General features: G+C 38.2%; 1 protein-coding gene across 4 annotated transcripts in view; it reads right to left on the reverse strand.

The window, feature by feature from the left end:
• The window catches only part of LOC134795374 (tyrosine-protein kinase Src64B), a 99,353-nt gene that overhangs the window by 4,950 nt on the left and 75,340 nt on the right, over nucleotides 1–19,063 (reverse strand). For 3 of the 4 annotated variants that reach the window (XM_063767206.1, XM_063767203.1, XM_063767204.1), the window contains 4 exons: nucleotides 10,444–10,528; nucleotides 2,447–2,581; nucleotides 1,385–1,595; nucleotides 643–896 (listed from right to left, as the gene is read on the reverse strand). In XM_063767206.1, the coding sequence (XP_063623276.1) occupies nucleotides 643–896; nucleotides 1,385–1,595; nucleotides 2,447–2,581; nucleotides 10,444–10,492 (649 nt within the window). In that variant the 5' untranslated portion in view covers nucleotides 10,493–10,528. The remainder of the gene's footprint in view (nucleotides 1–642; nucleotides 897–1,384; nucleotides 1,596–2,446; nucleotides 2,582–10,443; nucleotides 10,529–19,063) is intronic. The other variant, XM_063767205.1, reaches the window with a different exon arrangement.

Genomic DNA, 19,063 nt, shown 5'->3' on the forward strand with positions numbered 1-19,063 from the left:
TGAATACCTTTTGGAATTTGAGGATAAATTCACACTCCAATATAGGATAATGTTGTCTAGTATGTGCCTATGTGGATGTCACGAAGCAACTATTATTAATAAATTACGTTATCATAATTAAATAAGTATTATTATCACTCTACTTCACTCTAGTCGCTATCGCCGCTAGACTCGCAGGAGTACCTAGGTAGTAGATGTAAGTATGCTTCGCTCTTGAAACGAACGTAAAGATCACAGAATGAAGTGCATGCAAATTGAAGCAGTTTCTTTTATATATTTTATCTTCCTAGAAATATACGGGACGTTTTGCGATAAAAGTCATTATGCACAGTCGCGGAACGTAAAAGTTTTCAGTTTTAAATATTTTATTACCATCAAGACCTTTACTTTCCTGTCGTTCTCAGAAGTAGCTAAGCAGGCAGGGTGATCAAAATGCTCTTATTCTCTTAAAAATAAAGTCGTGCCATTGCCATAACAATTTTACACAGTTCGCTTAGCTGCTTCTGACTGTACTTGCAACTCAATTGGTTGTTAATAAGGCGCTACTGTCTCATGAGTGCTATTAAAAATAGGTTCTAACATATTAAATTTAGCGTAATATAAGTGCAGAACATTTAAGGTGAAATAAACGAAATCACTCACTTGTATACGACATGACGAGCGCCGGCAAGCTCGGGAACGTCTGATTCGTCGCTATATAGAACCCTCCATTGTCCAACGGCTTGATCTTGTAATGCTTCACATGGTACCCTCTGCCTTCCTCCCAATCCTTCACACTGAGACTGAATCCGTGCGGGTTGTGTTCGGCGGGTCGCACGAGGAACGTGCCCCGAGGATTACTCTCAGCTAGTAGGAGCTTGTCCGCTTCCTTTCTTGAAACGGTGGGGAAGAACCAACTGGAATGTTGAGATTGCCTTTAGCAGAAAGGTCTGGTTAGAATGTGTGGTGGGATCGGGCCGTCACCGTTGGTACCCAGAAGCCACCGAGCTGGTTTGCAAGCCTTTTTACAGCAAGCCGCGTTTTTTTGTATGTTTGTTAACTATTGATTATTATGGTTATGTTAGGTAGTTCTACCACGATCCATTTCATATGAATTTGTTAAATATGTCGCGACATTTCACATCATCTTATCATCAAGAAGTACGAAAGTGTTGTACTGTTTTGAAATTGTCAAATGGATGATGTAGCCTCAAAGTCCAGATACCTTAATTTGGTAGTCCCATGAATATGACATAGGCAAAACAACATGGACATCACAAGTACGCTTACAGAAACCACACTAAGAGCACACCTTTCAAAGTTCCTCGTTGCAAATGCAAACGATTAAACAAGTAAGAGCGTTCCCGGCATAAGTTTGGTCGCAATTAGGGAGTTCTATACTCACTCTTCGCACTCGACAGAGCTCTCCTCGGCGACGAAGTTGACAGGCACGAGCCCCTCCCGCCTGGTGGTGAGGTGCAAGACTCGCCACCAGTCCGTCTCGGCGTCGTTGAGGACCTCCATGCGGTCGCCCTTGCGGAACGAGATGTCGGAGTCGGCGCGCGCCGTGTAAGCGCATAGCGCTTTGACTACACGCCGTCCGCCGTTGGTTATACCTGCGAATTGGCCATGGAAATATTTTTTCTCAAAAATGGACGGCAAAGTCGACTTTGACGTCTAAAAAATAGGTCGCGAAGCGCGTAGTTTATGGTCAGTAAAAATTAAAAAGTTAAAAACATTGCAGTCTCGATTTTGGGACTGCAATGTTGCATACAAATTCCATTATTTGTCGAGTTCCAAACTTTTTAAAAGTTGAAATGGCCATATCAAATGAAGGCACAGGCCCATTAAACAGCCAAACAGATGATTAGTACCGCGACTATTTAGCTGTCTCAAATAGGTTGGCGTATTTTCTGCAGTAAAATACACTTCTATTTTTTTATTAAAAAAATAAAAAGGCGGCAAAGCTAATTTTTTCAATTGTTTCTACTTTTTTCTGTGAAAATATATACGTAAGAACGTTGCTTCTGTAAAATATTTCTAAAATATGTATATTTCTCGCACCATTTTTGAGAAAAGCACTATATATGACTCGGCTGGAAGGCTACTTGCTGGCTTCGGATTCAATTAAACGGACTCCCAAGGTCGTCCGTTTAATACGAATCCTCAGCCTGCAAGTAGCTACTTCCGAGCCTCGACAATAATGTACTATAGTTTTATGTTAGGAATAGGATCTCATTTAAAAGGTCTTTATAACTGCTGTCGTCTAAATTAATGAATGCCAGTTATACACCGTATTCCGAACCGCGACCGTATTCTCAAGCTACAGCGTAAAACCCACTAGCAGTGATTCTCATTCGTACCTACTGTTATATTAGTTACACTGGTTATATCAGACTCGATGATGTGGTCCAGGACAGAGCAACAAGCCACAGAAAATAGCCGGTCTGATGTGCAGGTTACTCACATGTTCCCGGGTTTCGTGTTCGCACGATGTCGGCGGTGCGGCGCGGCGCGCGGTTGTTGGGCTCGCCGGTGTAGCGCGTCTCTAGCGACGGGCAGGCGGTGAACCCCGGCTCGTTCTTCTTGTACGCTGGGTACACTGGAAACAATAAATATTAGCGTAAATAAAATTGTTTCAACTGTTTCTAATTATAAGTGACATATGGTAATTTAGATCTGACCTTTAACTTTATGGTAATGAATCATTTTTTCATTTTTTACCTACTTCAGGTCAGTGACCGAACTTTTAGTCGCCAATATGTTAGTGTCGAGTAAAAATCCCAATAAAGTTTAAAAAAACTGCACATGGCGGAACTTATATTTTCCTTAAAGCTTGCGAAGTGACACACAATAATCCGATCGCTTCTTGAACTGCTTCCTATTCATGTCAATAAGTTGCAAATAAGTTAAACTGGTACGTGCGCAAGATCCCAACAGGCCAAATAACTGAACCAGGCGGGCAAATACTTACACTGAACGAGGACTAAGCTCGGACACACTTTGTATCAAATTGATCGCTATTTCTTAGAAAGTAATACGAGCAAGATTTCACATCCCAAGCGGTTCGAAGCGCGCATTAAATAACGAAATATGGATCCTAAACAAAATTGACTTCTATCGATACTACTTTGTCTTTAAGCATCCTACCATCGCCAACAAATCAAGCCAAGAGTCGTAAAATATATTTCATGGAACCTCGGAAAATCACCAGTGCAAAGTTAGCTCAGTTCAGACTCAGCTTACAAGTTCAGGGGGAGAACGGAAGACCTAAACCATCGGAGGCGTTGTGCCGTCTTACAAAATTTTATTGAAATTGTCACTGATAAAAAATGGTAAGTACAATCATTGATTTTATAAAGATGCTGTATTTAGCAATATCTATAGTTTGACAAAGGACTGTCTCATTTCAATCACAGACAGAGAGAATCATACTATCTTTGTCTTACACTAGTACTAGCACCCAAAAGAAAAGGATGAGTATAGTTTTCCTGGTTCTTACTGACTGACAAATTGGTTTATTTATTTATTTATTAGGTTCGCCAACAGGTATAATACCAATAAATAACAAGTTATAAAATAATATTGCTAGAGTATTCACCCAATTACAGGCAAACACGGCATGCTTGTAACAGATATTGCTTACATATGTTTTTTTATCCTAAGTAAGTACTAAACTAGTAGCTACTAAATATAAATCCAGGTTGTAGTAGAATACAGAAAATAAGCTTAGTAACTAATGAGTAATGACATTGATACTACTTTCCATAGTCCATATTAATAATAATATAAGTTTACAATTTTTAAGTTAGGTTCTCTAGGAAGCAAATGATGAATTCTAAATAATTACCACAACCAACCACATATATACCAACCAACCAATTTGACCAACTACATATATATATCGCATATTGAGCGCAAATTATATTATTTTTTAAAGATTGTTTATCTCCCTAAAGCTGCCCCTACAACGTAAAAAGACCACAAAATTAAAAGTCCTTCGAACCGAATTCAAATTTAACTCCATTCAAATCCCATCAATGCAACACGCAAGGTCATGGTTGTATTCGATAATGATTTCTATGCGTATTGTATTCGTGTAATCATAGTTAAGCTAGCACTGGCGTTGGGCAACCTCATTGAAATGCTATAATTTATCTCCAACGACAACGCATCAATATTGAATTGATTACACTTGACCGCAGCAAAATAGGTCTTTGGCCTTCCTTTAGATACTATGAATTATTGGTTTTACGCGCATCGAATCGATAATTTGCAAGTAATTAATACCAACCGAATACAATGATTTCAGACAACCTTAAAACACTGATGCGCGGACCAGAAACACATGTAAATTGAAGCTAAGTGCTGCTCTTTAGGTTTCGTGCGAAAATTCTTGGTCATTGTTTCGCTTTTAACGAAGTTACGGTCGGCGGTTTTAGAGGAATTTTTGTACGACGAAACCAGGACTAATGAATGAGTCGTTATAAGATTCCCAGGCAATTTTGCAAAAATGATTAATTAAGTTCGAAACTTTCGTGGATAAGAACAATAAAGGTTTTGGATAATTATACCTAGCACAAAAGCGATCGGGGAGAAATTTTTTAACGATCATAATTAATATAATTATAGTAAAATTTGTTTGCTAGGGAGTTCTTAAAGTTAGATGTAATAAAATTTGTACATTGAAAGTCTGGTTGGCGATAAAACTCGATAAAGAACCAACATCTCTAGAGGAATTTCAAGTGTAAACGCTTTTATAAATAAAGTTAGTAATTTTATTGAAGATAGCGAGACCAGTGCAGGCTATAGGCTGCATCCGCATAGCCCCTCTAGGCATTAAGTTATTACCAAGTGTACCAACCTATTTGAATAATCATGTAGGTACTTTTACTTACATACATATAAACAGCTAAACCGCAACACATTATTTGCCTGAATAATTTTGTCATCACGGTTCAATGCTGGCTGATACATAATAAACAGCACTTAAGAGCGCTCTTACAAGAAAAGTCGAAATAATGCAAAATTGATGATACTAGTCGACGAAATTCAGGACTTTGCGCTCATTATTAGAAACAATGAGTACTTGTACCAGTAAAAGCGTCTTCTTATCTTTATAAATATCGTTGTAAATATTAGAAAAAGGACTTATTAAATTAGTAATGATTTTTTTTCTGATGGTCGTTTCCGAAAAACCCCGTGAAGCACTGAATGGCGAGCTCTTATTTGGAAATGTTGAGAATTTTACTCTGCTAAACCTGGCTATTTTGTATTACTAATACCCTGTACTTTAGGCATATCAAACTATATTTTTCCTACATACCTTTGAGAAAGAGAAAATCAAAGTAAAACGAACTCGATTTTCTCTCCGAAACAAGTGTCAATTCCTACGAAAATCTACTTAATATCGAAGTCATTTTCATACTCAAACAATCTGCAACGTTTGCTTATACTGTTGGTATACATTAGTGTTTATGAAATTCTACTATAATTTTTTGGCAATTTTTTGAAAACTACTCTATATTACCGATGACGCGCGCTGCGCCAGTTCAGTGCCGCGGCAGAGCTTGTAGAGGCAGGACGTGTGTCGGTCGGCTCCGCACATTTTCAACGGCGACGACGAGGTTTTTTATCATTGTGTGCGGCGGGCGCCGTGTAAAACGCTATACTGTGTGCGTGTAAACCGCAACGAGAGACTTTGATCCTAGCACTGTTTTTATAGTATTATAATTTATAATGGTACAGTTTAATAAACTACCGGACAGGATTAAAAATATTTGAAACGACCTGACATTCTATATATATTTATTTGACTCAAGATAGTACTCAGGGTCTGATGATGGAGCCGGAAGGTGGTCACCGGTACCAATCAACCATGCAACTAAACCCCTTCGTGTTTAGGCTCGTTTTATTCATCTCAACAAGATCTTTGACACAAGATAGTACTCAGGGTCTGATGATGGAGCCGGAAGGTGATCACCGGTACCAATCAACCATGCAACTAAACCACTTCGTGTTTGGGCTCGTTTGATTCGGCTCAACAAGATCTTTGACTTAAGATAGTACTCAGGGTCTGATGATGGAGCCGGAAGGTGGTCACCAGTACCAATCAACAATGCAACTAAACCACTTCGTGTTTAGGCTCGTTTTATTCGTCTCAACAAGATCTTTGACTTAAGATAGTACTCAGGGTCTGATGATGGAGCCGGAAGGTGGTCACCGGTACCAATCAACCATGCAACTAAACCACTTCGTGTTTGGGCTCGTTTGATTCGTCTCAACAAGATCTTTGGCACAAGATAATACTCAGGGTCTGATGATGGAGCCGGAAGGTGGTCACCGGTACCAATCAACCATGCAACTAAACCACTTCGTGTTTAGGCTCGTTTGATTCGTCTCAACAAGATCTTTGACACAAGATAGTACTCAGGGTCTGATGATGGAGCCGGCAGGTGGTCATCGGTACCAATCAACCATGCCACTAAACCACTTCGTGTTTAGGCTCGTTTTATTCGTTTCTATAAGATCTTTGACACAAGATAGTACTCAGGGTCTGATGTTGGAGCCGGAAGGTGGTCACCGGTACCAATCAACCATGCAACTAAACCACTTCGTGTTTAGGCTCGTTTGATTCGTCTCAACAAGACCTTGGACACAAGATAGTACTCAGGATCTGATGATGGAGCTGGAAGGTGGCCACGGGTACCAGTCTACCATGTAACTGAACCACTTCGTGTTTGGGCTCGTTTGATTTGTCGCAACAAGATCTTTGACACAAGGTAGTACTGAGGGTCTGATGATGGATCCGGAAGGTGGTGACCGGTACCAATCAACCATGCAACTAAACCACTTCGTGTTTGGCTTCGTTCGATTCGTCGCAACAAGATCTTTGACACAAGTTAGTACTCAGGGTCTGATGATGGAGCTGGACTGTGGCCACGGGTACCAGTCTACCATGTAACTGAACCACTTCGTGTTTGGGCTCGTTTGATTTGTCGCAACAAGATCTTTGACACAAGGTAGTACTGAGGGTATGATGATGGATCCGGAAGGTGGTGACCGGTACCAATCAACCATGCAACTAAACCACTTCGTGTTTGGCTTCATTCGATTCGTCGCAACAAGATCTTTGACACAAGTTAGTACTCAGGGTCTGATGATGGAGCTGGACTGTGGCCACGGGTACCAGTCTACCATGTAACTGAACCACTTCGTGTTTGGGCTCGTTTGATTCGTCGCAATAAGATGTTTGACACAAGATACTACTCAGGGTCTGATGATGGAGCTGATAGACAGGTACCCGTCGCCACCTTCGCGCTCCATCATCAGACCCTGAGTACTACCTTGTGTCAAAGATCTTGTTGAGATGAATAAAACGTGCCTAAACACGAAGTGGTTTAGTTGCATGGTTGATTGGTACCGGTGACCACCTTCCGGCTCCAACATCAGACCCTGAGTACTATCTTGTGTCAAAGATCTTGTTGAAACGAATAAAACGAGCCTAAACACGAAGTGGTTTAGTTGCATGGTTGATTGGTACCGGTGACCACCTTCCAGCTCCATCCTCAGACTCTGAGTATCACCTAGTGTCAAAGATCTTGTTGAGACGAATCAAACGATCCTAAACACGATGTGGTTTAGTTGCATGGTTGATTGGTAATGGTACCTTCCAGCTCCATCATCAGACCCTGAGTACTGTCTTGTGTCAAAGATCTTGTTGAGACGAATCAAACGAGCCCAAACACGAAGTTGTTTAGTTACATGATAGACTGGTACCCGTGGCCACCTTCCAGCTCCATCATCAGACCCTGTGTATCTTCAGTGTCAAAGATCTTGTTGAGGCGAATCAAACGAGCCTAATCATGTTACTACATGGATGATTGGTATCCGTGACCACCTTAATCATCATCAGATCCTCAGTACCAGTTCGTTTTTAAACCCTCGTTGATACAAACTTTACAACCTATAGGTACCAAATGCAATGACGAAACATGTAAATAAGCGAGTAGGTACCTATAATTTCTTTCGAGTAATATACCTTCATAAGTACGAGTATGGGGCTATTCATAAATTACGTCGTTTCAAATGGGAGGAGTGGGGGGGGGGGGGGGGGGGGGGTCTGGACATCGGATGATGGTAACATGACGTAGGAGGAAACAGATTCATCCGAAGCTTGATTTTTGGATGATTTGAGGGGTGGGGGGAGGTCAAAAATCGTCAAAAATAGATGACGTAATTTATGAACAGCCCCAATGTACATTTGCACTGCATTTAGTATTTTCGTACTTACCAAATAACAGTTTTAGAACTTTAAAAGTTAAGTACAGTTAGTGTTGTTATGGTTGATTTCAATATGCTTCGCGAAGGATCAAGAATGTTTCATCCATCATTGTAGTGCGAGTGTGGTAGAAGGGATCGGCATACTGAGCTCGCACGGCCTGCCGCAGCGCGTAAAATACCTAAACTCGCTCAACGCCGAAATGTAATAGCGCTCTTAATTTTATTATGTCATATCTGCCTACATAGGAAAAACCACCTTTTGCCTACCGTACCAATTTAGGTAGGTATGTATTTGTATAAAATTGTAAGTTCTACTTGTAGTTTAACTAAAGTTAATATGTTTTTATTTTGTTTTTGGATAACAAAAAAAACAGCTACATATTTATTGTTGTACGAGTAAGAGTATAGAAAATCTTGTTTCTCACGAATTAATGATGTTTCGTCTACCGAAATTATTTGAATATTGTTTGACTTAAATTGAATCTGTTATTTTGATTTAATTAAGGTAATTATTAATTAATTTTCTTCCCACCTTATTACGAATTTTCGGTCGCATTTGTAGAAATTGGTTCCTTTGAATAGAGTTTTCAGTATGTGATAGAAAATGCAGGACTAGTGCTGAGTAGCTGAGTTAGTGGTTACTGGGCACCTAGAGTGTTCCATTCACAAATACATATATTGCAAGACTAAGTGCTTTTCGCTTGAAGGCTCTGCAACACTTCTGAACTAAACCCACTTCTCTGTATTTTATATCGAAATACCTTTCAAACCACTAAGCGCCATTAAGTCCGAACTTGACAGCATTGCCAGGACGACCCCGAACTTCAAACAACGGGACACTCCACAAAATTACGTCAAAATTGATCCGATTAGTCGAACACGGAAACAGTGATAAGGGGTCATCCATTAATTACGTCACACGAATTTCTAGGTTTTTTGACCCCTCCCCCCCCTTGTCACATTTGGTCACATTTGGCAAACCCCTCCCCCCTAGTGTGACGTCACATTTTTTCTACGAAATCGCCAAATCGAATTAAGTAAGTACCTAAGTATTATTAATATTTTATCAAAATATTTTTGACGATAAAAATATTAGTAATTTTATAACCCAAAACTGCTTAGGAAAGAAAATTAAAAGAATAAAAACGATTATCGTTTTAAAAACTTGTTATTTAAATGTACAGCGAATAAAATAATTAAAAAAAAAAATTCGGTTACTGATGAAGTTAAAGTGACGTCACAAAGTTTGTGTCTCCCCCCTCCCCCATGTCACAATATGTCACATTTTCTTGACCCCCTCCCTCCCCCTAAACGTGTGACGTAATTAATGGATGACCCCTAATGACATACTACTCTTTAAAGGGTTTAATCCCCCTCGAGGCAGCTTCGGAAACTTAAGGTTCCGTCACAAAGGCGCGATTTCCGGGCGGGGCGTGAGCGGCGCGTGAGCGTTTTATATGTAAAAGCGGCGCGCCCCGCCCGGAAAACGCGCCTGTGTGACGAAGCCTTTAAACTGCCGCAAGTTTGCTCAGAGTTTTCCGTCGGATTCTACTATTAGTAGGTCTACATTCTATGTAACAGCCTTAATTATTCATAAAAAGTAGAGCATAGATCAACAGTTGCTGATAACCGGATGTCAAAAAACATGATTAATAAACGCTTATTAAGCCTAAACAGCGAATTAGCTATGATCATTCCTCATTTAAGTAAGGATTTTTTATGAATAAGGCTGTAAGAATATAATAAAATGTGTTCGAATTATCTTTAGTTTTCTTTTCGCTCTTTACTTTTTTACCTATAAGGGTGGCTAAAAATAACTGCATTCCCGTTGCCGGGGAGGTTTTGGGATTATACTGAGCAACGTTTACTATGTGACCAACCCCGAAATCGCGAAAAAAAATATTGTAGGTATGTATCATACATTTTGGCTGGTCCATTTTCTATATGGGAGGGTAATTTTTTTTGCGATTTCGGGGTTTGTCCCATAGTAAAAGTTGCTCACTATAATCCCAAAACCTCCTGGCAACGGGAATGCAGTTATTTTTTAGCCACCTTGTAGATTCTGATGGTAGGTAATTTGTGTTTAAGGACGGCAAAGAAGGATTGACATGAAAGCGTGGAGAACAAGACATACCTAAGGCTTTATGCTTCGAGTTTGTGAACTTGTACAAGTTCGCTTACCTAGAGGTCGTTCCGGGTCATGGCGGCGGCTGCAGCATTTGTTACCCATGGCGCGGCCCGCCCGCTACGCCGCGCCAAGCTGCTTCTGCAACAATACAAACTGTTATTAATACTTGTTATGTGTACTCGTAAAGTAGGGGTTTAGTGTGAGCTGGGAGTATTGAAAACCCTCCCAGGGAGGCGTGCCTAATTCGAAAATGCTTCCGCGTGTTTTTCCCACCGTGTATCTTTCTTATTAAGCACGAATGTGGGAAAGTCGACTTCTTGGGCCAACCAGTGCATCGTGGTCTGAATTTGCACGTCTTTATGCCGATCATCTACATACATGTAAAGTCCAAGCAACCCTCTCGCCCGCATGGCAGTATTAATGGAAATAATATATCTGTAGCTTCGAATAAATAAATCTGCAAATACATACAACGCGAGCAGTCAACCATTCAAGTGGATTGATACACCTGAGTAGGCGTCGATGCGCACAACACTATTGTGTTTCAATACTTTCTCGGTTTTTGTCCTTATGGCTTTCATACAAAAACGGGATGATGTAATAGTACCTACATTCAACCTTAACAAATAAAATAACAGATTTGTTACATAAACATAACAGGCAAATTTTACGAAAGGTATAACGGCACCAACACGTTAAAATCCGTCAATATCCTTCCCTTAGGTACCTAAAGTCAGACATCAGCACCTACTGAAGCACCTGGCAAATATAGAATGGGGGCCGGTCTTCGAGGCGCCCCTCTTGGGCCAGGGACCCGTGGCATTTACCGGCTTTGCCATCATATAGTTACGCCACGCCAGGTAGAAATTATATATGATAACTACACGATAAGAAAACAAGCCATAAATTAAATACGCAATTTATTATTTGTCGGCATAATAAATAAACAATAACAATCGCCAATTAGACATTTAATAACTACACTCAAACGTTGTTAATAACGACACCTTGCATAACAACTCGATAACAGAAACAACGACTTTCGAGTTAAAAAATAACAACCAACGCAATTAAAAACTTGTGACAATGGAAATAATTCGATAGAATATGAATCCATTTGCTGAATGCGCAAATTGGTTTGCAGCACAAAAAGATGGCCGAACGTTGCTGAACAACTTTTATATTGGATGAAACATTTCATATACATAAATACACATAACGTGAATTTTGGAAACAAAAAGCGTTCTGTTAGATTTTTTCAAAACAAAGTTTGTGGCTACGTAACTCCCAAAAGGACGTAATTTAGTATAATAGATCCAGTCCTCAATTGTTTTTGACAGCTCCATTGTTTGTTATTTGTTATTTTATTTAGCAAATAAAAGGTATCTGAACAAAACCTGCTTAATGTATGTTACGAAAATCCTCGTTGACCTTTGAAAGGTAACTAATTTGAAAATTCATAGTTGCGCGAAATCACACCTGATACATTACGTTCAACGCAGTATCTATTCGACACGGAAAGCTCATTAGTTCGTACTGATAGACACCTACATTCTGTATTACTATAGAGGGAATGTTAGGTTTCTGCATTCACATCGTTCCAAAATCTTAGCTGGACCAGTATAAGAACGGCCTTGAGATTCGTAACGACCACCCATTAACGGAGAACAGAGCAGACGTAATACTAGTTTAATGCAAATATTCACCTACGATTGCCAGTAGCGATAAGAACGTTCTGCTAAACTTGGCTATGATGAGTAACATGACGATTCAGGAAAATAAGTAAGTATATTATAACGATTACATATTAAATTAAGTTTAAGGACACGCGTGATAACGTACTGTTACAGTTTAGTACGTTTTGGCACATCAAAGCCATTATGGCCGAAAGTATCTGAAAAACAGCCGTTGATGGGAAAACTTTTGGGCAGGATAAAAGACTAACGACGCGTGACCGGCCGAAAAGTAACGCAAAACAGACTAGAGTCTGTGCGGAAAGAGAAGAGTCGTGGAATGTATTGGGCCCCATACATTCCACGACTCTTCTCTTTCCGCACAGACTCTAAGAATTGTGATGCGATCGAACCGGCTTGCCTTTAAATGTAGATTAGATAGAAACAGAATTAGCGTGGGCGAATTCATGAAATGAGTGTATTGAAACATAATGATGAGATTACAAACATTGGTATAAAGATAGCTCAAACGCGGCTTATATTACTTGTTAATTCTCGGCTTTCGGTTTTTCGGAGAAGGGCTTTAGATCTGAAATGAAGAAATTATTCGATTACATCTAAATATGACAGAATTATGAAGTGGAAATCGTTATTTATGAAAAGATAGGGATATTTTATGAATTATTAATTAAATATTCTATCTTTAATAAATTTAATAATGAACAGCGCACTTGAACAGATAAGAATAATAGAGAGAGTCGAGAGTTTCTTGTCTCAGTAGTAGGTATGTAAGGTACAAATTCAATTCCTGATACCGTAGGAAGATTCCTTTGAATGTTTCATAGATTTATTCAGTTGCCTGCTATAAAAAAAAATGCGATAAGTAGGTATCTGTTTCAACACGAGAGCTAGTCACTTTTTAGATTATTTTGCAGATGTTATTCTATCCAGACAAACTATCTGGTCAAACAGACCTTGGATTTAAATTTTAATCCTATGATAATATATATAAGTTAATATACCACAATCCGAGCTTAAGAACAAAAACAGAAATTTGGGTTAGTCAAATATGTAAATTAGGGTGGTTCAAAAAACATTTTTTTTTTTTTTTCCGACGGGGCACCCCCTTATTTTGTTACACTTATTATGCTGATAAAATACACCAAGTTTCGTAATATTATCTCAACTACAAGGGGGTGCTCAACCACTTTGAAAATATTGTATGTTGTATGAAAACAAATACTTGTTGTATTTATTATTCAGAATTTTAATTAAGTATCTGTTTTTACATTATTTGCATATGTGATTTATAAGTTTTTAAGTAGAAAAACATTTTTATTTTTATTTTTTATAATTTTTCAAAAGTAAGACTTTTAGAATTTCACCTAAAAAATCATTTAACAAATAGAAATAAAAATGGTTTTTCACCAAATAACTTTTAAATCACACTTTCAAATAATGTGAAAACTACTACTTACATAAAACTCAAAAAACTTATAACTTGATTGTTTTGGATTTCATACAACTTTCAAAAATTTCAAAGTGTTTGAGCACCCCCTTGTAGTTGAGATAAGATTACAAAACTTGGCATATTTAGTCAACAGAACAAGTGTAACAAAATGAGAGGGTGCCGCTTCTTCTAGCTAGAGTTTGAATTTTTCCCATACAAACGTGAACCACCCTAATGTAAATGTTATCTTGACGCCGAGATAAGAGCGCAACGAAGTAATTCATTCAGCCAAGCTTCAAAACTGAGACATTTTAACCTCAACACTGTCGTAACCTTTTTATTTGACCTAACCTTTACCTGAGTGGTGAACGCCTGACCCGAGTTTGAAAAGACGACGGGATGGTACGCCACCAATTTACTCTACTTTTCGTCTTATTCAATAGTAATGCCGCACATTTGAAACAAATCCCTTATTTTCTTAATCATTGAATCTCTTATTTTCTTATGACCGAATGGTTAATTACTGATGATCCGAGATAAAACAGGATTCTTGACGAATTGAAGGACGAATACAGCATTTTGCAAGTACGTTGAGAAGTAGCTATTACAAGAAAGCTACACGTGTAATGTCCATAAATAATCTGTAGGTAGAGCGAGTCACGTTGATCCAATAAAGTAAGGAAAAACTAACAATAACAATAGTTCCTATTTATATTACCAGTAGCAATTGTTTTGTATTAGCGATTATAAATACTAGCAAATAATCCGATCCATCTGACGTTAACTGACCGCAACCAATGACAGATCAGGACGTATTACTTTGATAGAAAATTGTATTCCTTACTTAATCCTAGACTTAGATAACATAATTAATGATCTAGAAAAAATGTGAAGCCCCATTATTCCATAAATTAAACTAAAAGAGTTGAGTGCAATGCTTATAATATTTGTACCGATTGTGGGAATTATACAATATACGTCACATATATTTACATGTAATTTCCCCGACAATTTGTTACGCATATTTTTAAACACGTGAAGTGATTATACTCGTATGTAATACGGTGTAGGTATTTGTATCGGCCGCTTATCGGCGTGTTTAAGCTCTTATCAGTATTATGACTGATACAGTCATGTTCCCACGCGCTTACATTTGGCGATAACAATTTGATTTGACATTTGAAAAGTCGATAGCATCAAGTGTATTTTTTCGAAAGTAAGATTTCATTTTTTAACAGCTCCATTCCCCTGAGTGTTTTCCCCTGTGTACCTACATTTAGAGATTACTCTGGGGCACACCAAAACTCGGAAAAATACAAGAATTACTACTTGCTTTTTCCTACGCTCATTTACACCTGTCACAATCACTACATTTCCATTCACTTGGATATTAGAAAATACACGTTGGTTTTACATTTAGAAGCAAAGGCAACAGTTTCAATAAATTATATATTATATTCTTTTCTGCAATAGAAGACAAAGAAAATTTCTTCTGAAATATTTTGCGAATAAGTAGCAGTTGTTCAATGGCTATAATATAATCATAAAATTGAAATTGATAAATATTGAGTATTGCGATTGTACGAAGGGTCGGTAAAACCTATAAGTATTTTGATGATTTGAAATTAAATGAATAACTGCGTTGGTTTGTTTATTTTATAGATAGCAGCTTTATTCGGCACACCTGTGCGACCAGAGACTGTAATTTATGAGTTTTATAAAGAAACTTCGCAGACGCCCAGAATTAAGAGGTAGGTATTTAATAAATTCTTCTAAACAAGATGGGACTCTATAATATTCTAACTACGTTGCCGATGCTGGCGAATAAGTTTTGTTTAATTTGAGATATTTGAATGCAACGTGAATACGGGTAATGATAATATTGATAATTGAAACTAAATTTGTCTATCATTAATTAGGGCAAAGTTATCATCGAGCTAGCAACTTCCATAAAAAAATATATACGGCATTCGCTTAGCTGTGAATAACTATATTTTTCCTATCATACTCGTACGTTTTATACAACCAAACAATTAAAGGAAAATCTTGGCGTCAATTACCTACGTCAATACAACCAATGTTTATGGTATTTACGAGACATACATGTCGATAATAATTTCCAACTATCCCATTCTTATATATCGGTTACATAAACTGTTATCATAAAATATGTATCTCGTTTCTTATGCTAACGTTTGGCAGGATATCAAAATTATAACGATGATAAAATGAAATCTACAATTCCAGGATTCCGTCAACGTATTAAAGTGACAATTTTACAATAAAAATTAGCGATAATTTATCTACTGGATAAGTATAACGACAGCTATGTCTGAAAATTACTTAGCTTCTCAAATCTCTACACGCAGATAAAATATTTGTATTTTGCGTCTTTGTTTTTCTTGTCAGAAGTAATAAAGATGGTCGAGATTTTAACAGCGAACGTTTGTTTGGTGTGACTGAACTTGATAAGAATAGGACTTACGAAACACTACGGGTCGATGGTAACAAGGCATAATGACATTTTGTCAACAATTTCTCACGCGAGGAGAATACACAACGACATCCGGTGTATTGGTATTTTAAACACAGGTCGGGTTTCAGAAACATGCAGTTTGATTTGTGGTTCGTCAAAATATTTAATGTTTGAACGGTTGACTGATATTGCTTGTTATTATTACTTTATTGAAATGTAAAATTATGAATTTAATATTTGGCGTTGTTATATTTGGCGCATAAATTACATATTTTTGATTAGGTAAATGAACTGTACGCTAGGTGTAATATTCCGTCAAAATAATTTAATTGTGATTTTAGTTTATCAAAGTTTTGCGTACTGTAAGTTATTTAACTGCATTGTCATCTGATAATATAATTTAATTATGTCCTCTGAAGCTGATCTAATATTAATGGCCAAAGGTAGGCCCAATATTCAGCTATCGAAGTTAGAATTGTATTTATATGCCGTTAATCATTACAAACAAAAGGACTGACAATATGAAAAGCTCGTGTCAAATAACTGATGGAACTGAATTCTAAATTATAAACCTTGAACCCGAATGTGATTTTAATTTCTTTTTCTAAAACTGGATGGTGTTTAGCAAAAATGTGTCAACCCACATTCATTTTGCAATAAAATGTCAACTTTAAGCGCCATTTTTTTGAGTTGACATCTTATTGCGTATTTAATGTGGGTTGATACATTATTGCTAAACACCATCCTACTGTTATCGATTTAATCCGTCAACTATCAAAAGTGACATTTCTGGTCCAGCTGATCAAATCCATAACAGTTTCAGAACAAGAAATTAAAACTAGAATCGGGCTCCTTACTTCTAATTCTCAGTAATCAGGTGTAAGAATGATTTCCCATGTAATGGCGTCGTATTAGTAAACAATGGCATTGCAACTGTAGCCTCAGTATAAGCAGAAGAGGTGAGGTACCGCAGTAATTTAACACCGGCAAACAATACTGACGGCTCTTCGCGGAGCCAGGGAACGGGCGTTTCGCAACAAACCACCACGCAACACAACGGTCTTCCACACTTAACTGACGATTTGTAAATCTTATTGCGAAGACGTAAGGTCTACTAGTGGTCGGTTAAGAGTTTCACTGTTACTATGAGTATTGAATATGAAGTTGAGAATTAAACAGGAAAAAACATTTCATGTAACGACGTAAATAAGCTCACTCTCATAACGCATGCAAGTTACCTTTAAAACACCTGTTTTACTATCCCAAGCCTAAATATAAATGACTATAGTCGCGAGGCGAGGAGTGGGAAATTATAATTTCATGCGATTGTCGATAAGAGTAATTACTTTTACACGTACTGCTGAGCGTATGATATTTTTCGCTCCGCTTTGACGATATGGCAAAGCTCAATCTTAAGCAACGCTCAACCATGCAATATTTTGTCTTAAGGCTCTGTATAAAGTTTGACGTTATTTGTACAAGAAATATGTACACCCAATTACTTCCGCCTCCGCCATGTACTCTTCTTACACGTTATGTAAACAAAAGAACAACCCCGAACCATCCGATCATTGCGATCCAATTTGTCAACCTTGGTCTAGTCATGTATTTCCATTTTCTATTCGATAGCGCGAGCGAGTCGAGGTCTCAAAACCAGTGTAAAGAGAGATTCCTAACCACTATGCTTAATCGGATAGCTTATACTAGTTCGCCAAAAATTTCCATTGCTTAGCAATTGTAAGAAGGAATGACGCTCCCGTTTTATGGCCCGCTCGTAAGACATAGAAGGGTAAACAGACCATTTTTCAGCGTCGCCCACACCGTACTCAAGGGAGGCTAGTGGGGCATACAAACGTACGGGTAAATCGTTACATAGCAAATCAGTTTGCAATTTTACACTGAGTTGAAAACAACGACTAAGTGTGTGTTGAAAAGGTTCTTGTGAGAAGGTTTATTGTATACTGAAATAAACCGCAGTTTTTTTCTTTTTCAAATTAATTTCAATTACCTAGAGCCGCTATATCACTTACAAATGCAAATCATTTTACCAAAAAAATAAGATTGATAGCATTCTCGACAGGGAAGGATACAATGTTTCATCCAGCTATTGCTACGCCCACTCGAGATACGGCTAATAGAAGCCCACGAAATGAAAACAATAGGAAATTAATCGGCGTCGGGCAAAGATAAGCAACCCTGTGAGTAATTTGTACGAGTACATAGATCACTTGCCTCACGGACGAAGCATATAAAACGACTCGTCACTATGCGACCGAACGTCACCGCTAATTTAAATTAGTGTCAAGTTGATAACAAAAATCTAATTGCGCAAATGCATAAGATGTCTCACCTCCAAGCACTTGACAATTATAAAAACGCATACGAGTAGGTATGTTTAGTGAGTGGTCACTCTTCGTAAACTCTTCATAATGAAGGGCAGGTCTTCGTGAAGTCTTCATAATAAAGAGTCTGTGGGCATTTGACTATGTATCCATCGCGGACGTTTTAAGCAACAGTCTGCCGCGCTGGACAAAAAGGGTGTGTATTGTTAGCTGTCTCAATGTTACTTACGGCGTTTGTGGAGCTCGCAGGCTTTACACCCCTGTCAGAGTTTAATTGATAATAAATTCGTTTTTACTATCAATATTTTGTTATTATTAACATTGATAAATTATCCTGACGTTTAGGATATTTTTATATAGGAAAGGTTCCGTGTTTTCCTCGTGTCAATTAAGCCTGTACCTACTTAAATATGTTGTATACAATAGTAAAATTTATTTTCCGTGTTCTTTTAGTCTACTTTGGTGTCCAACTGCTGGGCAAAGGCCTCCCCTCGACCCTATCATCGGCATTTTCCCACCATTTGGGGTGGAATGCGTCCAAGTCGTCCCGCCATCTCCTTTTCGGTCTGCCTGAACCCCGGCCTGCACCGTCTATGGTGTTCTGTGAGTCCCACTCAGTAACCATTTTGGCCCACCTTTCCGGGTGCATGCGGCAAACATGTAAAGCCCAGTCCCACTTAAGCTTAGTGATCTTGAAGCCTACATCTACAACTCTAGTTTTGGAGCGTAGTT

This window comes from Cydia splendana, chromosome 12 (genome assembly GCF_910591565.1).
Source record: "Cydia splendana chromosome 12, ilCydSple1.2, whole genome shotgun sequence".
NCBI classification, from domain to species: Eukaryota; Metazoa; Arthropoda; class Insecta; order Lepidoptera; family Tortricidae; genus Cydia; species Cydia splendana.